Below are 27,799 nucleotides of genomic sequence, written 5' to 3' on the forward strand. Positions count from 1 at the left end.
CTATAAATTGACACATCATACTCCATCAACAAAATTTGATATCAATACAAAACAACATCAAATGAATTTTGTGTCAGTTTTATTAGGTCATCAATGAATGGGTTATTTTTTAGCTTAATTTTTAAAATTCATGTTTAAATGTATATTTGTGATTACTGTTTACATTGTGTTTATTTGGAATATTTAATGATTAAATGTGTAATTACAAAAATTATTTTTTGTGTGATTTTTTATATATAAAATCATGGGATATAAAAATTATCTTATAAAATTAATGGTTTTATCTAAATATTCGATTAATCTAATATCAAATATATATATAAATAAAGTAGACATTTTTTGGGAGCATTTGGCGCGCCACATAAGCAAAGGTCTTATTTCGACCAATTAAAAATTAGATTCTATTTTATTTTAGATTTTAAAATTCACTTGCCATCTAAGTAAAACTGACGAATGAGATATAAGAATTTTGCCACGTTGATATAAATAAATGAATAGTGATTTATTTTTGAAAATTATCTTTTTTAAAAAAAAATTAAAATCATCTTTTGTTATTTTTTTTTTTGGAGAAAACTAAAAATCAACTTTAGATATAAGGATTTAAATAAATTTTTTTTTAAAACATAGGATTAAATAATTTAAAAAGAACTCATGAATAAGTTATATTTTGATATTAGAATTTAAATTATCAATTAAATAATATTTCGTATATACTTATAACAAAAAAAATTTAAGTTTTATCAAAAAAAAAAAAGAAAGATTGAAAGATAATAAACATAAACTACATTCAAGTTAAAAATTGTGAGAAATAAAATGTTCAATTATCATATTTGAAAAGTTATAAAATACAATAATGATGGTAATAAAATTAAATTTATATAAGAAAGATGATTTCAAGTTAAAAAAGTAAAATTGTAATAAAAATCATGTTCAATTACTATAAAAAAATTTCAATTTTAGATTAGATAAAATAATAATGTAATAAGAAAAGTGATATTATTTACAAAAAAAAAGTGATATAAAAAATATAAATTAAAAATAATCTAATAAAAAAATATAAACTACGTTCTATAAAAAATAGTAAAAAAATAAAAATTCAATTTTGGATTAGCTAAAAAAACTAATAAATCATTAAAATAAAAAATAATCCTTTCTTTTTATCTTGCAAATAAGAAAAAGTATGCGCTTATTATTTATCATTTATTCTATTAACAAATAAAATATAGGGAAATTCTCTTTGGTGAACTCCAACTTTTTGGTTTTCTAATTGGTAAACATTCTTAAATTTTATTATGAATGGGAACCCTCAATTTGTTATATTAAGTCAACTATAACATTAATGACAGATTTTAACTAGATATAACAAATTGAGGTTTACCATTGATAAAATAATCTGTCATTAATGTTATAGTTGACTTAATATAACAAATTGAGGTTTACCATTGATAATAAAATTTAAGAATGTTTACCACTTATAAAACCAAAAGGTTGGAGTTCACCAAAGAGAATTTCCCTATATTTTATTTGTTAATAGAATAAATGATAAATGATAAGCGCATACTTTTTCTTATTTGCAAGATAAAAAGAAAGGATTATTTTTTATTTTAATGATTTATTAGTTTTTTTAGCTAATCCAAAATTGAATTTTTATTTTATTTTTATTTTTTTACTATTTTTTTATAGAACGTAGTTTATATTTTTTTATTAGATTATTTGTAATTTATATTTTTTATATCACTTTTTTTTTGTAAATAATATCACTTTTCTTATTACATTATTATTTTATCTAATCTAAAATTGAAATTATTTTATCATATTCAATGCTAATAATTTATCAGTACTTTAAATTTAGAAAAAACATAAAATTTTATGGGAATCCCAAGTACCAACAATATTTATATGCAAAGAAGCGTATTTCAGAAGTTAAAACAACATAAACTTGGTTTAGAACTCAATAACGGACACAATCAGTGATTCATTATATTTTATTTTAGTATTATAAGATTTAATATTGCCACTTAACTAACATAAACCGATAAGGTCACATTATAAATTACTATCATTAAAATATTATATGGTTTAAGTAAGAAAATTATCTTTTCTTGAGATACATCAACAGATAAAGCCACATTTTTACATAAAAATAATAAAAATTATCCTATTTGATAGACAATAGTAATTAAATTATACTCCGTATTGTTTAACTAAGAAAGATAACTTTTCTTGAGATTTATATATGAAAAAAACACCTGTAAAAAAATGTATGAAAAAATCGTGCATCGCACGGGCTTTCATCTAGTTTCCCTTAATTTGGGCTAATGGGCAAAGAAGAAGAGGAATGCAAACATTTAAACCAAAATTGACAATTGGGTATCAAAATTCTTAATTTTGTAGTTTGTCATGTGTTTCGTTTCCAATATTGTTGTAAGGGGTAAGTACTTTTAATTCCTCTTACTATTTGACTCTTCTTGTCGTTAGAACCTAACATTAGTCATGTTTGGTGTTAATGGTGAGCAAAAAATCTAGGTTATTGATAAACAAGAATCTAGTTTGAATCAATTCCGGATCTTGAATATCTAATTTGGACATGGTTCCTATCGGGTACCTGATTAGACTATTTTAATTAAAGAACTTAACACTATTGCAATAGGCCATGTAAACAATAGGCCCATTAGCACATTCCTTTATTAAGGTCCATTTCCTATCATAACCAACCCTAAAAACATTTCATTATTAGCCTCCACTCCTCATGCCTACTTTAATCACAAAAATTCTGATCTTCTTTATACTTATTTTTCCATCATTCTTTCATCTCCATATCTTTGATAGCTAAGAAATTTTAAATACTTCCTCTCTTAAATAATAGTTGGATAAAGCCAAAAAAACCCTAACCTCCTCTCTCTTTTCTCTCTCCTAACTCTAGCCTCCAATGTTAATTTTGAAGGGGCTTCTATCAAATTTCACCGGTTTAAAGCCCCAATCTTTGCTTCTTTTACGTTTTTTATTTTGTTTCGTATGTTATAATAGTGTCTCCCTCGAAAGAAAGGTATTATCTCTTTTGAAAGACAAGGTTTTTCGATCTCTTTCGAAAGACAAGATTTTTCGATCTCCAGTGAAAGACAAGGTTTTATTTGCATTTAATATGGTATATATTTCTTTTTTTTTTTGAGGGAATGGTATATATTTCTTTTTTCTTTCGTTTCTTTGCGTATGTAATTCAAATTTTTTTAATGTCAAGACTTTTTTTTTATTTAACCAATTCATTTTTTTCCTTTTTATTATTACAACAATTTTAATAATATGTTGAGAGAATAAATTCAATTTTTCTCTTTTAATTTTCAAATTGAGTGTTGGAAGAGTGAACTAATTCTCCGCATCTCCCAAATTATCTTCTATTGAAATTCTTTTTAGTCATTTTCTTTTTAATGGAAAATATTTAATTTTAATTTACACAAAATGTAATGGACAAAAAAGTTTAGCGATTTGCCTTAGAATATTTTTTATTTGCTTATGTAATTTAATTGAAGTAGTAGTATTTGAATTTGCCATTTTTTAAGTACTTTTGTTATTTTTATTTTTTCTATTTAAAAGTTGTCAATTCTTTATTAGAAAAATCAATAAATTAAAGAAAGAAAAAATAACGTGAATCGGGTACCCGGTTTTGGGTTCGGTATTAGAATTACTAAACCCGGTTAGAATCGGGTTAGAATCGGTTCTAATTTAATTTTATAATTACTTGTTTCCAAAACTTTGTAATTTGGAACTAGATACAGGTATTTCAAATTCTTGAATTGTAAAGGAAAGAAAATCAATGTTTCCAAACATTACTTTTGTTAATTCTCGTTTAATTTAGTGATAATAATTACTTTCACCACTATCAAAATTTCTATTTCAAAAATTGTGATGAGACTCTAAATTTGGGGGTTATGATGCGTATCCAAGAGGTGTTGCAAGACTCTTCAAATCTTATGCTTGTTTAGGATTTTGTTCCAAGGTTTTGGAATTCGCTTAATTTCTTTTTACTTATTTGGGCTTATTTTAATTCTAGTCATGTGTTTAATTTATGAGCATTAGGATCTACTTTAGGCAAGGGGGGAAACCAAATTATGGACGGTTTTTTGTTGATAAAGTGTGTATAATTAGTTTCCTTAGAGCCCAATTTGTAATGCATATATAAAGGACACCTGTTATGAATAAAATCCAATTTTGGTTGTTTGTTAATTGATGAGTGTACGTAAAAACTATCTAGGTTTAGTTCTTTTGTGCAATGACAAGCCCTTTGAGATCTATTCATCAAACTTCATCCTCCATTAATCTTAATTGCCTTTAACACATTAATTTATTATCTCATGGTACTTGAGTCACTTTCAATGCCTTGTGTTAGTAACTTTGTAACCAAGGTGATTTGCTCACAAATTAATTGTTTTTACAACCAACTTATTAAGTTCCTTCTATTACATTTTTTCGTTTGTCTTACAAGTTTCACAATTCTTTAAGGGACTTGCTCGCTAATTGTGATAAATACTTTCAAACAAGAAATAATAAGGGTCATTCCATTTTCATTTTCCTTGTGCATGTTTTTAATCAATTTATCTTAGTTTCTTTTGTATTTTTAGCATAATTCGTTATAGTTCTAGTTTTTGGAATGAAGCTGCTCCATATTGTTTGATTATCTAACAAGTTTGTCTTGTGAGATCTCAAAAATCATGGAGATGCACCTCATATATATTGAAACTAAAAGTCACTTTAAAGAGTTTGGAATGAATTTTGCTTAAAGATCAGCTGAAAGCAATATCTTCCAATATACTTATATGAAGATGATCAAGTGACTTGTGAATTTGTGATAGCTTATCTCACTAAGCTAGTTTCCTAATGAGTGATCGCGAGATCAGTTAAAGAAGTGGAGAAGAAGTTACGACATTTTTCAACAAAGTTATCCTTATTGCAGAGCTAACATGGTCATGTTGACTAAAAGAGCATTTGAATTGAGTGAAGTTGTAAAAGCAACTAACTATCAAAATGATTGGTTTTAGAAGCTGCCCAAGGCTAGTTTCTCAAAATGAGAAACACATAAAATTTGTTTATAAAAAGGTTACTTTTGTAAAATTATAGGAAAAAAAAATGCTGTCAAAAAAAAAAAAAAAATTACAGGAAAAATCGCTACTTTTAGGACAAAATCGCTACTTCATGTAGTGGTTTATGGTCATATCACTATTTCAAGTAGCGCATTGCTAGTGAACTATAAAAAAATACATTTATTTACAACTTTACCATTCGAGAAACAAACTTGTTTCTCATGTTGTGAAACTTGGAATTTCTATTGCTTTTGAGAATTTATCATTTCAATCCTAAAATTGACTTCCAATGGATTTATTTTCACTTGTAATTTTTCCTCAATATGTAAATACCCTTCTAACCTAATTCATTGTTGTTAACTTTTCTCCCATGTAGCTTCCATGGAATATTGGGTTCTATCTACTCATACCTCTCCCCATATTCTCAAACACTAACTTTGTATATATTTGAATTGACAGATATACGAGAGGCATATACTTCTACAAGGGTTATAACTCTTATAAGGATTTGTTCTCATTTAATGAACTGAGCTGAATTGTTTATGAGAGAAGGAAAACAGGAACTAATTAGAGCTGAATTGATCGAACTGAAATTAAGCTGAAGAGAACAGGCCTTAAGTTTTTTAATTTTGGGAATAACTTGAGAGAGTTCTTTTGTATTGAGTGTAGGCTTTGAGTGTGACATAGAAGTCTTATTCAAGGAAGTTCGTGAATTTCAATTGTTTGATAGAACAATTGGTTCAGGAACTTGAGTAAGAGAATAATTAAAAGGAGTTCTTTTGTATTGAATGTAGGCTTTGAGTGAAGTTTGAGTGTAATTGAGAAGATTCCAAGGAAGCCAGTGAGTTTTGTCTGAGGAGACTCACAAATGTTTTACATTACTAGATAAGCCCCGTGCGATGCACGACATAAAAAAATTCATTGAAATAAATATATATTTTGTATATGTCCCTCATATGAGATAAATTATAGAAACATAACCATTAATTGTCATTTGCAATGATATTTAGATCTTTTTAATTTTGAAGAAGAGTAAAAAGTTAAGCAAAATATGCATTACGGGGTACTCTATAACCGCGAGTAATTATATTTTGAAGTCAAATAGTCGCTCATAAATTCATAATATAAAATATGGAGTATTATTAATATTAGGAAAATTTGTCAAAAATAACACCACCTTTCATCGGTCTTCCAAGAATAGAACGACCTTTGGATTATTTCAAAATAAAATGACCTTCCCACTCCCGCCGACGACCCTCACCACTTCCCCACTGCTGGCCTAAAACAACTCGTAATGACCCTCCCTCCCCTATTCTTGGCCACCTTAAACCCACCCGAAATCACCCAGAAAATTAACCCCCCTGCCCCGAAACCTTAATCCCGAAACCCCTTCCCCCTTTTCAATAATGGATTGTTTACTAGTCTGGGGAAAGGGAGTGGGTAATGGCTGATTAGTTGCTGCTTGTGACGAATTTGGTTGGAAAGTGATGTGGTCTTGATGTCGCTTGTTGTCGAGTATTGCGGGCTGCTGTGGTGGTTTTAGTTGTCAATTTAGGAGGTGCGTGAGGTGAGTTAGGGTGCAAAGGGGCCCCAAGTTAAGTGGAGGTTGGAAAATGTCAGACGCCGGCACGTGGCAGGAAGAGATGGCTGGTAGAGACGACATCGGCGGAGGTAGGGAGACTGGGCAGTAGAGGAGGAGTGGTGGTTGGGCCGGTGGGGTTGGGTAGGGGGTTTTCTTTTTTTAATTAAGGTTTTATTTTTAAGTTTTTTTTTTTTTAACATTTAATTTTTTTTTTGAAAAAAATTAACCACTGACAGTTTGACACGTGTCCTAAGGTAACCTATTAAACAGGTTACTAATAGGTCACGTTCTATTTACGGAAGATATGAGTCAAAGGTGGTGTTATTTTGGAATAATCCAAAGGTCGTACTATTCTTGGAAGACCGCCCAAAGGTAGTGTTATTTTTGACAAATTTTCCTTAATATTATAATAATAGTAGTAGTAGTAGTAATAATAATAATAATAATAATAATAATAATAATAATAATAATAAAATAATAATAATAATAATAATAATAATTGTCTTACAAAAATATTGTTATAATTTAAGGTAAAATAAATAAATAAGAATATGATGTCAGCAAATGATTTAGGCGGGAAAAATTTTAACAACGGCCTAACATGTGTACAATTTTAAAAAGTAATGATGTCAGCGGTTATTGTTTTAGTTTATAGATTATAGATAGATTATTTTTGTCTCTTCTTCCAATCCCACATACGTAATACATCATTTATTTATATTCTTTTCTTATTTTCTCTCCCTTTATTTATTTTTGTCTCTTCTTCCAATCCCCTAAAACTCTTTACATAGCATAATGTTGCGATTATTCCGAAATCAAATGACGTAAAAGAAAAACACAAAAGGTTGAACTATTGAAAATACTACTCCCTCCGTCCCTAAATTACATTCCTCTTTGGAAATTTACACGGGAATTAAGGAGTGAAGAATAAGACAAATAACAATAATTAGATAATGCGATGGGAAGTACAAAGATAGATTAGTTATTACTCATGACAAGTCATCAATCCTTTGAAAAAAAAAGGACCAATCACATGCTCCTAATTAAAAATTTTTAACCAATCATATTCATTGTAATTTGGCGCAAGGATTATAAGTGAGATTAGGTAAGGATGAGTTAGAAAGCATTAAATATAAAACAGAAAAAGAGAGTTGATTTACTAAAAAAAACTTACCAAAAATAGAAAGGAGGAATGTAATTTTGGAATACCAAAAATAGAAAGGAGGAATGTAATTTAGGGACGAAGGGAGTATAAACACTAAAATAATCCACGTGATAACACAATTGAAATTTTAAAACTATTGTACGTATTTAATTAAAATAAATAAAAAAAATGAAACCGTTGATAAAAAAGTTGGCGCTGAAAATCCACTCAAAAAACCCAAATCCCAAAATCCCTGAGTCACCGCTTGTCACATAAATAGAGAATTCCCTCCAAAACCCAAATCTCAAAATTTCGTAAATCGCTCCAATTTTTTCAAACGTTTAAAACCCCAAAAACACACTCACTCTCTCTTCACAAAACTTCCTCAGCACACCAACACCAACACCCCTTTTTCTATTTATATTTCAAACCTCCTTCATTCTTCCCTCCATCCTCTCTTCTCCAATTCTCTCTCTCTCATCTCGCCTTGTTCTCCGAAAATGTCTTCCACTAAATCATTCGTTTCTCTCAACTCCGTCGTCAACGGCGGTGGTGTTGCTAGCTCTGATAGTGTTGTTCCTGGTGAGATTCATGTTATTGTGGATCCCATGTTTGCTGGTAAATCCACTACCCTTCTTCGTCGTGTTAAAACTGAAAGCTCTAATGGCAGGTATTGTACTTTTACTCTATTTAGTATTTGTGGGTTGATCTTAGTTTAGGTTTTAGAAATTTCGTTGATTTTATGTGAATTTGGATTAAATTATATTAGGGTTCTTGTTCATTAGATTAGTAAGGAGTAAAGTTAAATCTTTTTTTTGGATTTTTATGGAGATTCCATGTGAATTTGTCGATTTAAGGTAATATACCCTAAAAGAGAATTCAATTAATAAATAGGGTCTTGTTTATTTTCAAAGAGTTTTGATTATAATTAAATTATCTGTTAAATACAAACATAAACTTCGTATGCATTATTGAAATCGTATCTGTATCTTTTGAGCGGGAATTTTAAATGAAAAATTGGTTGATAATTGTTTTTATTTATTTTTTTTGAATTGTTTTAGAACTGTGGCTATGATTAAATCAAGCAAGGATACGAGGTATGCGAAAGATTCAGTTGTGACACATGATGGAGTCAGATTCCCTTGTTGGTCTGCCTGATCTCTCTTCTTTCCAAGAGAAATTCGGATTTGATGCTTATGAAAAGGTATACTCTCGTCTCTTATCGGCTGGATCAATTGTTACGCTGATAGTGTAATTTGAATTAGTAACGTGACAATTAAATTACATTTAAAGTTTTAATAGTACATGAATATATAGGTACACTCTTTTCTAAATGTGAAGTATACATAGTGGCCACGTCAGCAAAGTTGTTGAGAGTTAGTTATTACTCTGCCAGCTGTAATAAAAGAGTTTGCTACTCTTTTCTGTAATAAGCTGTAAGTAGTATATAAACACTACTACAGTATAACTTTTATTTTTAATTCATTAGAATCTTATTCTCTCTCTCTTAGCAGTTAAACTCTCCTCCATTAATGGAGTTTAGCTCGTAAGCTTGTGCTTGAGGATTGTAATAATAAAAGCTACTTTCCCTATTTTTCCTTTCTTCGTTTTACTAAATAACATGGTATCAGAGCATCTGGGTTCGTTTCTTGGAAGATGAAGCTTCGTTAATGGCGTTTCTCGAGTTCGCGAAGTTCGTCGCCATTGTTGCATCAATTTGTTGATTCTGGTATTGTTTCTGTTTTGAATTTCTTGGGCGTTATTCTATCCTCTGATTTCCAGTATTTTTTGGATTGTGCAATTGTTTGTCTGGGTTGTGATTCTTTGAAGAATTATCTGATTGTTGATTTTTTGGGCGAAAAAAAAAAATTGAAATCTGATTATACGATTTCTTGAGTTCTTGATTGTTTTCGGTTGATTTTCTTGCAATTCTTGCTCTAAAATGGCTCAACCTGAAAGAGATTTGAGTTTAGATCCTTCTAGTCCTTATTTCCTGCATCCGTCTGATTTCACTGGGTTAAAACTTGTTTCGAATGTGTTTGATGGGTCTAGTTATGGTAATTGGAAGAGGTCGATGATAATTGGTCTGACTGCTAAGAACAAAATGGGTTTTGTTGATGGTTCTTTGCCTAAGCCTAGTGCTGATTCTACTGATTTTAAGGCTTGGAATAGATGTAATAGCATGGTTATAGGTTGGATCATTGCTGTGTTAGATCCTCAGATTGCAGGCAGTATATTGTTTGTTGATACTGCTAGGGAGATATGGTTGGATTTAGAAGAGAGGTTTGGTCATGCATCTTCTGCACAGTTGTATTCATTGCAGCAAGATATTTCTAGCACAGAACAAGATGATTTGTCTATTTCAGAATATTACAACAAGTTGAAGAAACTTTGGGATGAATTGGATAATTTGTCTCCTCTGCCTACTTGTACTTGTAGTTCTTGTACTTGTGGATTGACTCAGAAGTATGTCCAGGTTCGGCAAGATCAGAGGCTGATGGTTTTCCTGATGAAGTTAACTAACAATTATGCTAATGTTAGGTCAAATATCTTAATGATGCCTAGTTTGCCTACTCTAGCTCAGGCTTACAAGATGGTTTTGCAAGAAGAAAGGCATAGAGCTTTGAGTTCTGGAAATCAGAAACCCTCAGACCCTGTTGCTTTTGCAGCTGATAGAAGAAGGTTTGATGACAGAAACCAGAGTTATAACAAGGGTTCTTATGGCAGAGGATACTAGGGCAATAATCAGTACAATAAGAATACTGGGACTAAGAGAGCAATTAACTACTATTGTGATCATTGCAAGATGACAGAGCATAGTATGGAAAAGTGTTTCAAGTTGAATGGTTATCCACCTGGGTATAAGGCAGGACAACAACAGTTTTATGGTGCCAAGAAGTTTGCTCATTATGCTGATTTTGGAACTGAAGAGTCTGAACCTTTTGATTCTCAGTCTGATCCAAGTGCATATTTCACAAAGGAAGAGATTAGTCAGTTCAGGTCTTTGCTGAACAGACAGAAGATGGATTCAGTAAGTGCTGTAGGAGATGGGAATGCCTTATTTGCAGGTAATTACTGTCTTTTATCTGCTGTTTATAGTAATGGCTGGATTGTTGACAGTGGGGCAAGTGACCACATGTGTCATAAACTGGATTTATTTGTTGATTATAGAGCTATTCACGATTTGAATAATCATATAACAATACCAGATGGAACAAAGGTAAAGGTGACACATATGGGTACAGTTAAGCTACCTAATGGAATTATCTTGAGGAATGTTTTGTTTGTGCCATGTTTTGAGTTCAACCTTATATCAGTACATAAATTGTGTCAAGATGGTCAGTGTACTGTCCAATTTACTACTGATCAGTGTATTGTTCAGGGACAACACACTTTGACTCTACCACTTGTTCTTGGTAGAGTGGGAAATGGCCTGTATTTTGCTGGTGATTCTGAGGTAACTGACAAAAGTGCTGCTTAGTGCTTTAGATCATGCCAAGTTGTTGCACTTGAGGCTAGGTCACATTCCTTTCACAAAGTTAAATCTTGTACAAGACAAGGTAGACTGTAATAAAGTGACAGATGAGGTTATATGTAGTGTCTGTCCTGCAGCTAGGCAGCATAGGAAATCTTTTCCTCATAGTTCCATTAAAACTGTCAGTCCTTTTGAGTTGTTACATGTTGATGTTTGGGGACCATATAGGTCTATGACTCACAATCAGTGTAACATGTTTTTGACAATAGTGGATGATTTTTCTAGATCCGTTTGGGTGCATTTGATGAAGTCTAAAACAGATTCTGTTGAAATTTTGACAAATTTTGTGAAGTACATTGAGAATCAGTTTAATGCTTGTGTGAAAGTGATTAGAACAGACAATGCCAAGGAGTTATGTGAAGGTGCTATACTTCATTTGTATAAGTTTGGAGGTATTCTTCACCAGACAAGTTGTAGTGACACACCTCAACAAAATGGTGTTGTTGAGAGAAAGCACAAGCACTTGCTTGAGGTTGGTAGGGCTCTTTATTTTCAGTCCAAGCTCCCCATTTCTTATTGGGGTGAGTGCATTCAATGTGCAGCTTATTTGATCAACATGATGCCTTCAGTATCCTTGGGAAATGTCACTCCTTATGAAAGAGTCTATGGTCAGAAACCTGGAATTGAACATTTGAGAGCATTTGGGTGTTTATGCTATGTTTCTACATCCAAGCAACATAGAGGAAAGCTAGATTCTAGAGCTGACAGTTGTGTATTTGTTGGGTATTCTCCTACACAAAAAGGCTATAAGGTGTTACATTTACAATCCAGAAAAATTATTGTGAGCAGGGACATTGTCTTCCATGAAAGACATTTTCCCTTTCATATTTCTTCTTGTCCTCAGTCTACCCCAAGCCCATTTTTTCTTCCTGCTCACACTCCTTTTCCTTCCATTTTCTCTTTTGATACTCCAGATGTTTTCCTTTCATTTGATTCTTCTCAAATCCCATCATCTTCTTCTTCACACATTTCTTCTCCTATACATATTCCAAACTCTCCACAAACTCCACAAATTTCTACAACTCAACCTTTTTCTGATCAAGCTCATGGTGATTCAGGTTCTGTCTCAGAGACTAATCTGGTTGATATGACAGACCAGGCTACTCAATCTGTGGTTAGACAGTCTACAAGACCTAAGAAAGCTGCTGCTTGGATGTCAAAATATGTTTGTGGTGGTGCTGTGACAGAAAGTAGCTATCACTGGTGTAATCTTGTCTTATTCAGCAGTTTTCCTAATCAGCATAAGGCTTTTATTGCTGAGGTTGCTTCTTTGAAAAAACCTATTTCATATAGAGAAGCTGCAGGTGATTTGAATTGGGAATCTGCTATGGCTAAGGAATTGAAAGCTGTACAGGACAATAACACTTGGGAAGTGGTTGATCTACCCAAAGGCAAAAAGGCCATTGGAAGTAAGTGGGTTTACAAGATTAAGCTGAAGAAAGATGGTTCAATAGAAAGATACAAAGCTCGTTTGGTGGCTAAAGGGTTTAATCAAAAGTATGGTGTGGATTTTGAAGAAACCTTCTCTCCAGTAGTGAAGATGGCATCTGTCAGAAGTATAATTGCTTTGGCTACACAACATGGCTGGACTATTTTCCAACTTGATGTTAATAATGCCTTTTTACATGGTAATCTCCATGAAGAAGTGTATATGAAAATGCCTGAGGGAGTTCCTAATCTAGAACACAAGGTTTGCAGATTAAGAAAATCCTTGTATGGTATGAAACAAGCCAGCAGACAGTGGTTTGAAAAGCTTGTTGCCGAGTTACAGTTCTTGGGTTATAAGCAGTCATTGAATGACTATTCTCTTTTCTTGAAGGTTTCTGATTGTCATATCACCATTATAGCAGTCTATGTGGATGATATTATTGTTACAGGCACTGGTTTGGGGCAAGTTCAAACTTTGAAATCTCATTTACATACCACTTTCAGCATTAAGGATCTTGGTGTCCTGAGTTACTTCTTGGGTATGGAAATTGGCTACTCTTCTGGTGGTACTACTATGTCACAGGCTAAGTTCACTAGGGAACTTTTGGAAGGTTGTGGTATTGTGGATTTTAAGTCTGTTGCTACTCCATTACCTTTGGCTCTAAAGTTGCAAATTGATGTTGGTGAGCTATTGGAGGATCCTTCTTTTTACAGATGCATGGTTGGGAAATTAAATTTCCTTACACATACAAGGCCTGACTTGGCTTTTTCTGTTCAGTATCTGAGCCAGTTTATGCAGACTCCCAGGCAACCTCACTTACAAGCTCTATTTCATACTCTGAATTTTGTTTCAGCTACTGCAGGACAAGGCATAATCTTCAGAGGTGGTCTTGACTTGACTTTGCAAGCCTATTCTGATTCAGACTGGGCTGCATGTATTGAAACTAGAAGATCAGTTTCTGGTTATGTTATGATGTTAGGGGGTTCTCCTATAAGCTGGAAGTCTAAAAAGCAGCCTACAGTTTCTAAATCCTCATCAGAAGCAGAGTACAGAGCTATGGCTTCTGCTTCCTCTGAGGTGACTTGGTTGGTTAGGATACTAGAGGAGATTGGTATCAAGAATTTGCAGCCTGTCAAGCTTCATTGTGATAATATGTCTGCTCTACACATAGCCAAGAACCCAGTTTTTCATGAACGCACTAAACACATTGCTATTGACTGCCACTTCACTAGGGAGAAAGTTCTTGAGGGACTTATTCAGCTGACATATCTGCCAACTCAGTCTCAGTTAGCTGATATTATGACTAAAATTCTTCCTTCTCCGCAGTTCAATGTGCTCAAATCCAAGCTTGGTATGTTTACACCCCAAGCTTGAGGGGGGATGTGAAGTATACATAGTGGCCACGTCAGCAAAGTTGTTGAGAGTTAGTTATTACTCTGCAGCTGTAATAAAAGAGTTTGCTACTCTTTTCTGTAATAAGCTGTAAGTAGTATATAAACACTACTACAGTATAGCTTTTATTTTTAATTCATTAGAATCTTATTCTCTCTCTCTTAGCAGTTAAACTCTCCTCCATTAATGGAGTTTAGCTCGTAAGCTTGTGCTTGAGGATTCTAATAATAAAAGCTACTTTCCCTATTTTTCCTTTCTTCGTTTTACTAAATAACACTAAAAGTGTTATGTTAGACACTGAATTTTATGGCTGAACTGATGCAATATCTGAAATAATTTTTTATGTTCTTTGTTGGCAGTTGGATGTAATTGGCATAGACGAAGCGCAATTCTTCCATGACCTCTACGACTTTTGCTGTAAGGCAGCTGAGAAAGATGGGAAAACCATTGTGATTGCAGGGCTAGATGGTGATTACTTGAGGTGCGAAACTCAGTCAATATTTTTTCTTTCTAATGTACTCGTAGCTAGGGATGGCAATCCAGTCCGAATCCAACCCTACTCTGCCCCGATCCGAGGTAAAAAATCCGCTCCGAGTCCGAGAAAAAAGTAATCCGAGTTCGACTCCGTTAAAATAATCCGACTCCGAGTCGGAGGAGGGTCGGAGTCGGATCCTAAAAAAAATCCGAGAAAAAAATCCGACTCCAACAAATGTCCGACTTTGACGGATTATCCGACTCCGACTCCAATAGATAGTGGATTTTTGTGTGGGTCATGGTGGCATTGGGTGTGGGTTGTCAAGGCCCAAATAGCCCAACATCTCAAAGTATATTAAATAATGTAAAAGAAACTCGGAGTCGGGTCGGATCGGAGTCGGAGGTCGGATATTGAAGTCGGAGTCGGAGTCGGATGTCGGAGTCGGAGTCGGATGTCGGATTTAACATCCGACTTCTTGTCGGATCGGAGTCGGATTTAGCATAATCCGCTCCGAGTCCGACCCGTTGCCATCCCTACTCGTAGCTGATCTGAATTTCTGATGTGAATGTTGTTTCTTCTAATACAGGAGGAGCTTTGGATCTGTGCTGGATGTGATACCGCTTGCTGATACCAGGGGCGGATCTAGGGGGGGTTCAAGGGGGTTCATTGAACCCACAGATTTTTCGGAAAAAAATTATAAGTTATAATTTTTTTTTTTAAAAAAAAAAAAGAAAAAAAGGGTTAAAACTAATTTATGTGAGATAAATAATCAAATGTTAAAGCCTGGCACATTGGTAAGGGAGTGATTGTTAGAGCATTGAATCTCCTCCTTAGGTCTTGGGTTCGATTCCTGCTGCCCTCATTTTATGTTTTTATTTTTTTTTTGATATTTTTTTCCGAGTTCTTCTGTTCTTTATGAGTTTGTGAGACCTCTTATTCCTTTACTCCTCTTAATTTTTAAATCTTTATTTAATGGTTAATCTCATTTTATTTTTATCTTTCTTTTTTGTAATTTTTTTCCGAGTTTTTCCGTTCTTCGTGAGTTTGTGAGACCTCTTATTCCTCTACTCCTCTTAATTCTTAAATCTTTATTTAATGGTTGATTTTATTAAAATTAGTGATTTTTTTAATTGGTTTTGATATATTGTTGAATACTTGAATTGTTGACAAATTGAATTGTAGAAACTTAGAATTTAAAATTTTTACTTGGTCTTTTAATTGATAATTAGAAGAAGTTTACATTGTTAAATTTGTGTTTATTGGGGGCTTGAGATTTTTTATTTTTATTTTTATGTGTAATATTGATTTTTTGCAATAGAAATATAGATTTATAGAAGTAGTAATGTATTAGCACGCTCTAATTTCAAACTATGAAAACTCGAAAAATGCTTTTGTAGGTGTTTTTTTTTTTTTTTTTTGTAAAATCCATCCATTTGTAATTAAAAAAAAATGAACTTATGTATTGAATATTTAGTTAATATATGATCATCATTATTTAAAAAATTCCGAACCCACAGTTCGGAATTCCTGGATACGCAAAGTTGACAGCTCGGTGTGAGATGTGTGGGAAGTGGGCTTTCTTTACAATGCGGAAGGTAGGGGAGACACAGACAGAATTAATTGGCGGAGCTGAGTCATACATGACTGTTTGCCGCCAACATTATGTAAATGGGCAGGCAGTCATTGGAGCTGTGCTCGAAACTAGCCACATTAAGAAGGATATTACAGTTCCAGAAGTTCTGGAAGCAACTTGTGTCTCCTAATCTGGTTAAGCATCTTCTTAAGCACCCTTTTTTTCGAAGAGGGTGTGAAAGCGTGCTTCTACTAGCTATCTCGGCTATTACTGATCTAGTGAAGTATTCTTCATAGTTCGGTGTATATAGTAGAAAAGTTACTTTTGTGTGGTTAAGTAGGTAGCAGTTCCATCTTTCTTAATCATATTGCATTTGCAGCTAATGTTATACGAGTACTGTTTAATTAAGCCTTATACTCCGTATGTAGTTTGTCTCACTTTTTAAATCATGAAGTCCTTAATGTTCTCATTAAGATGATGATTCAATTGCAGAAGTGCCTGTTTTAATTCTAATAGTTATAAATAATACTCGTACTGAGTATTCTGTATCTGTCTATTTTGCTCTATCCTTTTTAATGTACTTTTGCTTCTGTCTACTGAGAGTTCAAATGTGATTTGTACTTGTAAACAATCTTTTCTTTGTGGCAGACAGTATTACCTTTAAATGATTTTTTCTGCAGTAGAAGAATTATCGCTAAATTTTGTTCAGAGAAAATATGAAGTACGGAGTACATTTCAGTCCACCAAATTGGCAACTACTAGCTCCACAATTGGAGGCTAAGATGGAAAATATATGGAGTTCATTTGTTGTGTCTAATAGGCTAACTCCATAACAAAGGAGTGCACTTGTAGTGTCTCAGAAAAATCGGAACTCTGATTTGTGGAGTTTGGAGTGTCTAATAGGCTGTGTGTTGTTAGCAGCTCAATTCCAAGTTCTAAGCCACCAAAAACGTAAATTTATCAGACCTTGAACATCTATTGCTGTTTGTTTGCTGTCTGAATTTTCATTCGCTTCAACAATATATCATGATGTGAGCTTCAAGTATAGTTGTCAAAGTGCATTTGCTATACGCAGGATTAATTATAAGCAAAAAAACATGTTCATGCTGCGCAATTAACATCATCTCTAGTCATGAGAAAAATTACATTCCTTCAACAAAATTCATTTTGGGCAGCTACAGTGCTACTTGATTGCTAGACCTTTTCCTTTTATTCTACTTCGTATGTTATAACTTGACATACGTAGTATAAGTTAATCCTTTTGTACTTTCTTAACTATGGAGTTATGCCTTGTTGAGTTGTGTGGAGGATAGTTTCAAGACAAGTCAACGGAGTTATAGAGCCATAAGGTGTTTAGGCTTTGGTTTAAAGTCAGGGATAAGCCTAAGGAGTTGAAAAAAGCTAAAAGACACGCTTGTGCATTTGTGCTATTGTATGCACAAGTCAAAGGAGAGCTGAAAGGAGGAACCAAGCAGGCACTCTCATGACCTCTGTGAAGGGCCAGAGTCATGAGGCATGCCCGTGCAGATTGTTTCAAGAAGTTCCTGCTTGTTGCTACTATTCGACGATGGCACTGAGCAAGCCCGTGCTGCCTAATACTAGCCTTACACCATCAAATACTAAATACCTTCTAAACCCCTTGTGAGTTATAATGACTAGGAGAAACAACTAAGTAAAACTAATACGTAGATAGAAACCTATTAATGATCAGCTTGAGCACATTTAATAAGAATCACACTTATCACACAAGTAATCACAAAAATTTCCATAAAGTTAAGTAGGTTCCTAATTAGAAGTTCAAACCTAATCCAACACTTAAAACCAACAATTAGGCCAAGATAAAGTAAATAGGTTCCTAATTAATTAAACAGAAACTAATGCTCTAATAAATGATCTCTAATCTAAGCCTAACTATGATGGATAAAGGCTAGTCTTTCCCACCTTAATCAGAAGGTCTTAAATGCATCCAGGTCGATAATTGATAGAATATACAACGTTCATGGCCTTACGAATTTATGATGTTATGGATGCAGAGTCTTGTAGAGATAATCTTATGCTAAGGTTGAGTATTGCTCTAGTGAGACTCTAAACGAACATTTTCTCCAACACATATTCAATTAAATAGACAGAATATAAAGTAAGCAGCATTCTTTATGTGCTCATCAAGAAATGCCCAAATAACACATTCGCGAAGTATGCAATAAATTTTCATTGATAAAAAGTATATACAAAGTAATATCTGCCTTTTCCTGAACTTGTGATTCACTCAAATCAGAAAAATGCATTTCTAATTTTCTATTCAGATCTTGTTCTGGCATTAGACCAACGTTAATCCTAATTAATTGCTGCATACATGAACAATAACATTATTGGTCATCAATCCATAGATTGAGACACTTGGCTACTTTGACTTTATATACATGCTTCGTCAAATTGATCAACTAACCAGTTGCAAAATTACGACGAGCTGTTGCTGTTACTATCATCATCATCATCTACTTCTGCGAGGTTGTTACTATCATCATCATCATCTACTTCTGCGAAAAATGGGTCCTTGAGGAGTTCAGAAGCAGAGGGTCTTTCCCTAGGCTTTGCAATGCACTTATCAATGAACGCCTTCACCTCTGGATCGTTCACCTTGTTAAAAGAATCGGGCTTAATACCAGAGGTCACCTTCTTGTATATCTTGGCAATACTATCACACTCGCAGTAAGGAATTTCCATAGTCACCATCTCCAGCAAACACATTCCAAAAGAGTATATGTCCACCACTTCTGTATAGTCTTCCTCATACAGCTCTGGTGCCATATATTCTGGTGTACCCAGTATTGAGTGTGCTACATGGCTCTTACCCACTATTGCTGCCAAGCCAAAGTCACCGATTTTCACCTGCATAAACAAGCAGCAACAGCCTGGTCAATGGAACACAAACTAACAGGACGTACATTTAAGATTCGTTACATCAAAGGTATACATAAACAGGCTAGCAATTTTGACTCAATTAAAACCCCAAAATTAATATATTTAAGGGCAAATTTGATGAAGAAATTATGGTACACTTTCTTAATTCGACTAGTTTCCTATGCATGTGCTATATGTCAAAGGATCATATTTTAGATAGCAGGTTCAATAGTGGTTATTTCAATCATCATGTAAATTTAAAACAGGAAAACAATTGTTAATGAGTTATTCTTTTGTGTTACTTGTTCCGAACCCAGCAAAACCTACAAATTATTATGAACAATGGGAAGGCCAACACAGAGAGTATTGCATCTTCCATTCAAAATTCACAGATTCATTGAACAGCTGACAACTATGAAGCAATGATCATGTTTATTTATGGTCATATGGCAGTATGGATAGCTTAAAAACACAGGAATAAGGATCAAACTCAGAAAGATGCAGTCAGAACAATATTTTAAGAGACAGGATAGACTATATACCTCGCCAACGTTCCCATTTATAAATATATTGCTGCAGTTAAGGTCCCTGTGTATAACACAAGGTTCAAGTGTATGCAGGTACTCCAAACCCTTGAGCACCTGCTTCGACCATTTCTTCAAAGCTCTAATCGACACATGACGGTGTTTCTTTCTGTACTCTCTCAGGTTCCCTGAAGTACAAATCTCAGTAATGAAGTTGAGAGTGTTATGCTCAACATCCCTCCAAACATGATATAAGGTGATGATATTATTGTTCCTCAGCTTGCTCAGCAGCTGAACTTCCTTCACAAGTCGATCAATCACTGACGGGTCTTGGCTGAAATTCTTTAGCTTCACCTGGTTCCAAGCAATCTCTCTTCCTTCCTCCTGATCGAAAGCTCGATACACCCTCTTCACAGCTCCTGCTCCAAGAAGGTCAGGATACCGACCAAACCGGCCAGTAGGATCAAGCTCCTCAAACGGTTCTTTATCACCCTCAGGTGGGTTTAGACTCTCACAAGTCATCTCAGAAATCAAATACTAAGTATACCAAACTCAAAATACTGTTAGAATGAAATAACCAAGTTCTTTCACACAACTCTCCTGCATGAAACACAAACAAACAGGTCCATAAATAATCGCTCAACCCAGAACACACCAAATACTGTATACAAAACCTCGTTTAGACAAAAGGGTACGGGCTTAAATCCAGATTAGTCCGAGTTTAATAGGCTTTTGGCATATCCCATTAAATAACTCAAAATACTGTTAGAATGAAATAACCAAGTTCTTTCACACAACTCTCCTGCATGAAACACAAACAAACAGGTCCATAAATAATCGCTCAACCCAGAACACCAAATACTGTATACAAAATCTCGTTTAGACAAAAGGGTACGGGCTTAAATCCAGATTAGTCCGAGTTTAATAGGCTTTTGGCATATCCCATTAAATTTAGAACTACCATACTTTTCATATCAAAATCAAAAAATTTTAAATGTGCCCATAAAAGTATTTAACATTTGAAGAGCTAATTTTTTGTAGAATTTCTGCCAAATCGTATGAACATACATGTAACTAGAAAAAATCATTATACCAGTATTTGATGGCTAAAATTATGGCAAAGAAGTCAAAGAAAAGACATGAATTAAACTTGTCAAACAACATGAAAATTCAAAGAATAAACAGTCAACAGATAATATTGAACAAAGTCAAAATTCAAAACCCCACAACATCTCATAACAAAATCATAATTGAAAACCCCAAAACATCTCATAAAAAAATCCATGAAAAAGCAGTAATTCTAGAAACATGCAGAAAAATGTAATTAGGAGCAAAAATAGTGGGAAAACATAAGTTACCATAATTCAGAAAACGAAATACTGAAACTTAGAACAAAATCAAAAATCGTAAAAATGATGGGAAATTGTTGAATAACAGAAAGAAAGTCGAAAGAAAATGATGAAATTGAGGAGAGGAGAGAGAGTACCGAAAGGCGGCGTAGGGAAGAGAGAGAAAGAAGAGAGAGAAACGGAAGAGTGATGGGTGTAGAAGAAAGTTAAGGCGTGTAAACTGCCCAGGTATTTATAGACTTGTATAGAGTGCCAGAGTTTTTTTTTTTTTTTTCCTCAAACGCTTCACCCTTTGAGCTAATTTGAATTCAGAGATTAGTTTTGGGTGGTTAAGTTCCAATGCCCTCCCAATTGATGTTGTGGGGGATCGAACACAGGTTCTCCCTATCAAGTGTAGTCCCAATCATTACTACACCAACACTAAATTAGTAGAGGTTGTTTTATTTTAATTGGACTTGGATTACTGAGATTGCGCAACTTTGGTTTTAAAAACAAAAAATTCCTTTATTTCGGAATTTTTTTTTATCCTATAGAATATGGGAGTAGTTTGTTATTCTACCTTGTTTTATACTCCCTTCGTTTTTAAATATACTCGTAGTTTCTATTTGACTTATTTGAGTCAAATTTTAAAAACTTTGATCATAAATTCCTGTTAGTATATAAGATATTATAGGTTCATGTAAGATCTTGTTGAATTTGGGATATAAACGTTGTAAGACATATCTTAAAGACTGTAAAAAGACAAACGAGAACTATATTTAGGGACGGAAGAAGTATTATTTGTGAAATATAATGGCCATGTTTGGGAGAAAGCTGAAGCTGATTGAGTTAGCTGATTTTATTTACTGATTTGACTAACTTATTGTATTAACTGATTTTATAAAAGTGTTTGGTTAATAGCTGATAGCTTAAATGTGATTGAGTATGTGAAATGACCAATAAGCTAATTGTGGGGTAGGTAGTTTAGATAAGATTTTAAATTAAATGAGGTTATAAGTGTCATTTCACAATAATTATTGAATAAGCTAATTGAAAAAGCTCCTAAAATGAGCTTTTTCAAAAAGAGCTTATTTAGTAGAATAAGCTCTTTCAATAAACTTACTACTAAACACTTGTATTAGCTTGTTTGACTAGTCAATCAGCTAAAGTTAGTCAAATAAGCTAATATACTCCAATAAGCTTTCTCCCAAACATGGCCAATATGTTTCAGAGTAGTACGGACTACGGAGTATAAACTTATAATCCACATGCGTTAATCTTATATAGTTATATATTGTATATTTGCTTCATTATTTTTACAAGATTATTGTATTGAAATCAATTATTATTCATTTTGTTTTTGTTGTTGTTGTTTCCAAATGAGCTATTATAAAGGAAAATGCTACTTATGGGATGTGAAGCCATTAGTCTCATCTTAGCTATAAAGTATTTTGGTAACACGACCCCTAGCTATGCACAGCAACACTAAACTTGGATGATAATAGATCGCATACTAAAGGATGCCATCATTGCCATGTGGAGAGGTTATGGAAGAAACAACACTATATTAGCTAGAATAAGAATAATCCCAACTTTATGTTTACCGTAGTCCGTAGAGTTATTCAACATACACCGCCTCTACAACTTTTATTGATTTCGGTTAAGAAGGATTTCATGCTAGACTTCAACCCTTGTTATTTTTCAAGTCTATACACGTAGCAGACACTTCAGAATAGTGGAGAAGGTACGTAAGAGAATCTCTACACCTTAAACACTGTCACTTTAGAAAAATTTAAGTTCCACTCATCTAAGACTTAACGTGAAAACATTACTGAGTGAGCCAAGTTTAATGCTGGAATTCTAGATGGTATTCCACCTTTAACATAAATAAACGATTAAAGCTTATACTTTTAATTATATGTTAAGCTAGAGATTAGATTAGGGTTTATAATCATCACACAAGTATAATTTTTTCGCAAAATGAATCCACTTTTTATTAGAACTATTTGAATCAATTGATGTAAAACAATAAGGGACTAGAAAAATAAAGCAATCGGGTTAATTGTTAAGCATTATATATTAGGTTCTAGATTAATGTTTATAATTCCAAGTTAATTGCATACTAATTGCCAACATTTCTGGATTAATTACTCTTTATGGCGATTCCTACATTTTAAGCCAATTTTCTTAAGGGGAACATCTTTGTTTATGACTATTACAGTAATACTTACAATTAATACAATATTTTGAAACAATATTTGTAACAAGGTAGAAAAGTGAAGATTTGATATAGGGTAAGATCACGCAGAATCTCTTTATGTAGTACTTGCATGAGGCAAGATTTAGGATGCAAAGAAAGGGAAGTAAAAAAGGGGCATACAAATACAAGTTGCTTCAAAACACATTACGTAGCTTGTGATTTTATCAATTGCCGACTTTCTTTCTTTCTTCTTGTGGGAACACTACTCAGTATTGATTTCTCTGGAAACACTTCAACTTGCTATAAAGCACTAATAACCTTCTCGTGAACAAATGCATGTTTACTACAATTGGTTATTAGTTATAGTTGGCTTAATCTATTATTTGTTGTTGTTTTATGTTGTATCTTTCGATGTACCTGTGTCAATGCACATAAATATTCAAATATACAAATAGAGATAAATTTTAATTGAAAATTAAAGAAAAGCTATACTAAATTCTATACTCTAGTTGTTTCATACAGTGTATGCTTTTGGTACACATAGCAAGGGCGGTGGGGAGAATATGTAAATTATCACCAAAATTCATTAGGTCAAATACTCAAACGGATCGAGTTTCTCATCTCCCTATATAAATTGACACAAATTATTGATTAGACCTACACTCGATTCGAACAACTCAATTACCACCACTACTAAATCATTAATATTATCCCCATTAATTATTATATCAAATTGGGAGAGACTTTCATGTCATTCAAATTTTAGGTTCGAGATACTTTTTGTGTATTTTTTCACTATGATATTTCATAATTTGATATATATTGTAGCAACATGTAAAATAGCAACCTAAAAGCAAAAATCAAAGTCACGCATAATTATCTCTAGGTGAAGCTGAATCAGTTTCCGTGGGTATGTTGCTAATTATCAAGATACAATGTATCCATACTTTCAGGCTTAAGAAAGTTAACCAAAGCCCAGATATCAGCAATCAACCAAACCATGAGATTGTGCTGTCCAAGTGCTTCTAACTTATATGCAAAACATGTGAAAACATGTGAATTTCCTTTGTTGAACCCCCCTTTAAGCATGAAATTAATTGATTACTCTAAATATTTGAGAAACAATCTAAAATAAGATCAAAGCAAACTTCTGAAGAATAGTGTCAAGATGCTCGCTTATCATCACTGGTTTAAAGATGAATCAGAATCATGTAAACAACGTCCCGTCTCAGTATATTTAGGGGCGTAGGGGGTACTATTAAAGATCAAAACTACAACTGTAAAAGAAGTATTTAAGAGGGAAAACTAGCAATACCCAAGCCTCAATCCACTTGGGTGGAATCACGAGCATGTAAATAAATCATTGTTAAGCTAGCAGTACCTGTCACTGTAAAGTGACAAACAGTTACTGATTCTGCTCAAACTAGGCAGGAAATGGAGTAACTAACTACTTTTCGAAAAGAAGCAGGAGAGTACAACACCACAGGAAGCTAGAGCTCATAATCTTTTGATTGATTTGCCAGCTATTGAACAAGCAAACTACAGAAACAAAACATATACAGAGCCAGCCATGAAAATCCCTGCATGATTAATGTGATCCGACTATGAAATCTGAGAGCACAAGAAAACTGCTTTTCAAAGGTTATGGACTCTGCATTTCGTACACTCATGCAGTCATGCTTCACACGAATCATAATGGTAAATTTCCGCAGTCAGGTTTATTGATTATAGATGAGATATCTAACAAACATGATTAATGAAAGATAAAATCAGTAATTTGAAGACCCAATATTGTTTTCCTGAAAACCCGCAATCATGCAGCAGCACAATTTCTATATCAGCATGCAAAATGAACAAGTTCCAGAAAAATGGCAAACTCTCTCAAATAAGCTCTTTACGTGAAGGAATTTCCCAGACAAACCCAACCTCCTCCTTAATTCCTGCTGTACATGTTCTTTTCCTACCTGATGAGAACTTGATGTACTAAATCAGTTACTCTGACTTGCTAGTTCCCAAAATTTCGGATTGATGAGTTAAAGCCACCAACCCGACTAATAGAATAATACACGAATACTCAGAAGACATCTATCTATAATACGAAGTATAAAACAAACAGTTATATCAAAACCGTTTGTCATTCAAATTAGAATCAATTATTACTCAAATGCTAAATAAATATTCAAATGCACAAGATAATCGAAAAACAGTCCACTACAACTTAATGACTTATCACTTATCCTTTGCTTGTTCCTAAATCCAGAGTTCTATATTGGATAAAGTGAGAAGTGAGAAAGGTCTTGAAGCTGGCAGTTAGGCCGGTTACTGGACGTCTAAGCTAAAGCAAGATGAACATATGTTATATTATTAAGAGGTTACTGTCATTCACAAATTATCTCGAATCACATGAAACAATGGACATTTGTTATATTATTAAGAGGTTAAAGTCATTCACAAACTATCGACAATCACATGTAACAATGGACATTTCTTATATTATTAAGAGGTTAAAGTCATTCACAAACTATCAAGAATCACATTTAATAATGGACATTTCTTATATTATTAAGAGGTTAAAGTCATTCACAAACTATCGAGAATCACATGTAACAAAAACAAAATACCATATCACACAGACTCTTACTCATGAAAACTTCAGCAGTAATCTAAACAGGCGCAGCTCAAGGCATGCTACCTCATACACTCTCTGAATCCTGATTGGGATATTGTTCATTTCACATATAAGCTATAGTGGAAACGGTAGAGGGTCTCTGGTGAACATAGAAATACGACAATGGAGTATTTTAGTAAGCTATAGTAACAAGCACAAGTATGCTAACTTGCTGAGCAGGAACTACAGCTTCAAATTTCCATGAATTTTCTATTCTGAATCTAAACAGAGCCACAGAGGTTGTGACCAGTATAATACATCTATTAAGCACCAAATGACAATTTGTTCAAAGAAGACAATTAAAGTAAGACGCCATCATAGATAATGAGGATTAGGTACACTTTTTGTTTCGACAAAAATATAACAAGGACAAAAGGAGCAATGATCCTTTAATCAGCAGAAAATTTTCACCACATAAATCAGTAAGAAACAAGCTAAGGATTACAAAGCTATCCCAGGAGACTTGGTAAGAGTTGTAACCAAATGATTCAATGCTATAATCAATTAATCAAAGCCTTAATCCTATAAGTAGGGTCGGCTACATGAACCAAAAGTGATTATTCCGTATAAATGTATAATCATCCACAAAAACAACGATTCAATGCTATAACATCCTCCAAATGGTCTTACATGGTCTAGGATTCCCAAGAGGACAATTTCATAGGTAACTAAGTAACTTGTGTAAAGAAATTGCTACAACAGTCAAGAGTTAAAGTGCTAGTTGAGTTCAGCAGATCATGAGCAACTCGGACTTGACTCGGTCAAATTTTGAATTGAGTTTCCTTTACTCACACACAACTAAAAAATTTACGCTATGTTTAGATAGAGAGGAATGGAGGGAAAGGAAGAAAAGAGAAATGGAAGGATACATTGTCCTTTGTTTGGATATCAAATGCAAGGAAGGAAGGTGAGGGAATTGAAAGGATCCATTTTCCCTCCCCTTATAATAAACCAAATCCCTCCATTGTTGGAGAGATTTGGAAGGAAAATGGAAGGTTACCTTTTCCCTCCCCTCACCTCCCTTTCCCTTCCTTCTTTTTCCTTCCACTCCCTTTCCTTTCACTATTGTTATCCAAACATAGTGTTAATGAGCACAAGTTGAGCTTACTCTAAGTAAGCTCAATAAGCTCGAGATATTTCACTTTGTTTGGATTGAAAGAAATGGAGGGAAAGGAAGGAAGGAAAATAGAGATATTGATTATCTTTTATTTGGATAACAAATGAGGAAGGGAATTGGAGGGGAGAGAAATGTAGGGATTAAATTGTAATAAATTGATCTTTCCAACAATGGAGAGATTAAGAGGAAAACTCGTCATCTTTCCTCCCCTCCCTTTCCCTTCCCGCCCCATCCCTTCCTTTCCATTTCTTTATCCAAACACACCATAAAAAGGAGAAAGTTGACACTTAAATTTTAGAAGAAAGAAAGTTTTGATGAGGAGTCGGGCAAGGCATTAAGTTCAGTGAATTGCATGAGCTGAGCATGGGCGAGAAATTTTAAATTTTCGAATAGTGTTGAGTCAGGTAACAATCAGCTCGCAATTGTCTCACTTTATATCACGCTGCTAACCTGATACTGATTGGTAGAGGAGAGATTAGATCCCCACCCAAATCTGAACAGCAGTCTGTCACTACCCTTGATATGAATTGATATCCTAAAATCCTATCTCCATGGGTTTCCTGGTGTCTCACTCCAAGTAAAAGCTCATCCACAGTGAACAGTAATCATAATTCTAATGCAGGTAAAATCTACAACCAGTTTATGTAGATATTCTCTAAAGACACTACATCCTCTAGAAAACTACTTGAACGAATACTGTCAAAAGTCAGAACCCTGAAAAAACTCAGAGCTTACATAAAGATAACTGAGTAACGAACACCCAGTTAAGCAGGAACACGTAAAAAATCTATAAAGGCACATAAGAACTGATAGCATATGACTGAAAAGCAGGCAGAATTAGCAGAAATTGCAGTAT

At 33.6% G+C, this 27,799-nt stretch overlaps 2 protein-coding genes across 5 annotated transcripts; one reads left to right on the forward strand and one right to left on the reverse strand.

Moving 5' to 3' along the window:
• The first annotated feature begins 9,743 nt into the window (after positions 1-9,743).
• LOC145619013 (uncharacterized) lies at positions 9,744-10,538 on the forward strand. The gene has a single exon (XM_081673615.1). It carries the CDS (start codon positions 9,744-9,746, stop codon positions 10,536-10,538), a length of 795 nt encoding a protein of 264 aa, XP_081529741.1.
• An 8,021-nt stretch (positions 10,539-18,559) lies between these two features.
• On the reverse strand, positions 18,560-21,171 carry LOC145619463 (putative serine/threonine-protein kinase WNK11). Of its 4 annotated transcripts, none has more exons than XM_081674154.1 (3): positions 21,117-21,171; positions 19,649-20,230; positions 18,560-19,094 (listed from the first exon to the last, which is right to left on the reverse strand). In XM_081674154.1, exons 2-3 carry the CDS (start codon positions 20,150-20,152, stop codon positions 18,663-18,665), a joined length of 936 nt encoding a protein of 311 aa, XP_081530280.1. In that variant the 5' UTR covers positions 20,153-20,230; positions 21,117-21,171; the 3' UTR covers positions 18,560-18,662. The 4 variants fall into 4 exon arrangements, with proteins under 4 accessions (XP_081530280.1, XP_081530281.1, XP_081530278.1 ...); XM_081674155.1 differs by having other exon boundaries at positions 20,989-21,160; XM_081674152.1 differs by having other exon boundaries at positions 19,649-20,432; positions 20,989-21,160.
• Positions 21,172-27,799: the final 6,628 nt, after the last annotated feature.

Source organism: Chenopodium album, chromosome 27, assembly GCF_948465745.1.
Source record: "Chenopodium album chromosome 27, dcCheAlbu1.1, whole genome shotgun sequence".
Taxonomy (NCBI): domain Eukaryota; kingdom Viridiplantae; phylum Streptophyta; class Magnoliopsida; order Caryophyllales; family Amaranthaceae; genus Chenopodium; species Chenopodium album.

Bases quoted from the DNA above. Each gene is read 5' to 3' on its own strand.
- LOC145619013 (XM_081673615.1), top strand. From the start codon at position 9,744: ATGGCTCAACCTGAAAGAGATTTGAGTTTAGATCCTTCTAGTCCTTAT.
- LOC145619463 (XM_081674154.1), bottom strand. From the start codon at position 20,152: ATGACTTGTGAGAGTCTAAACCCACCTGAGGGTGATAAAGAACCGTTT. The intron at 19,095-19,648 runs GTATATAGTCTA...TTGTTTATGCAG, and splicing joins TAAATGGGAACGTTGGCGAG to GTGAAAATCGGTGACTTTGG.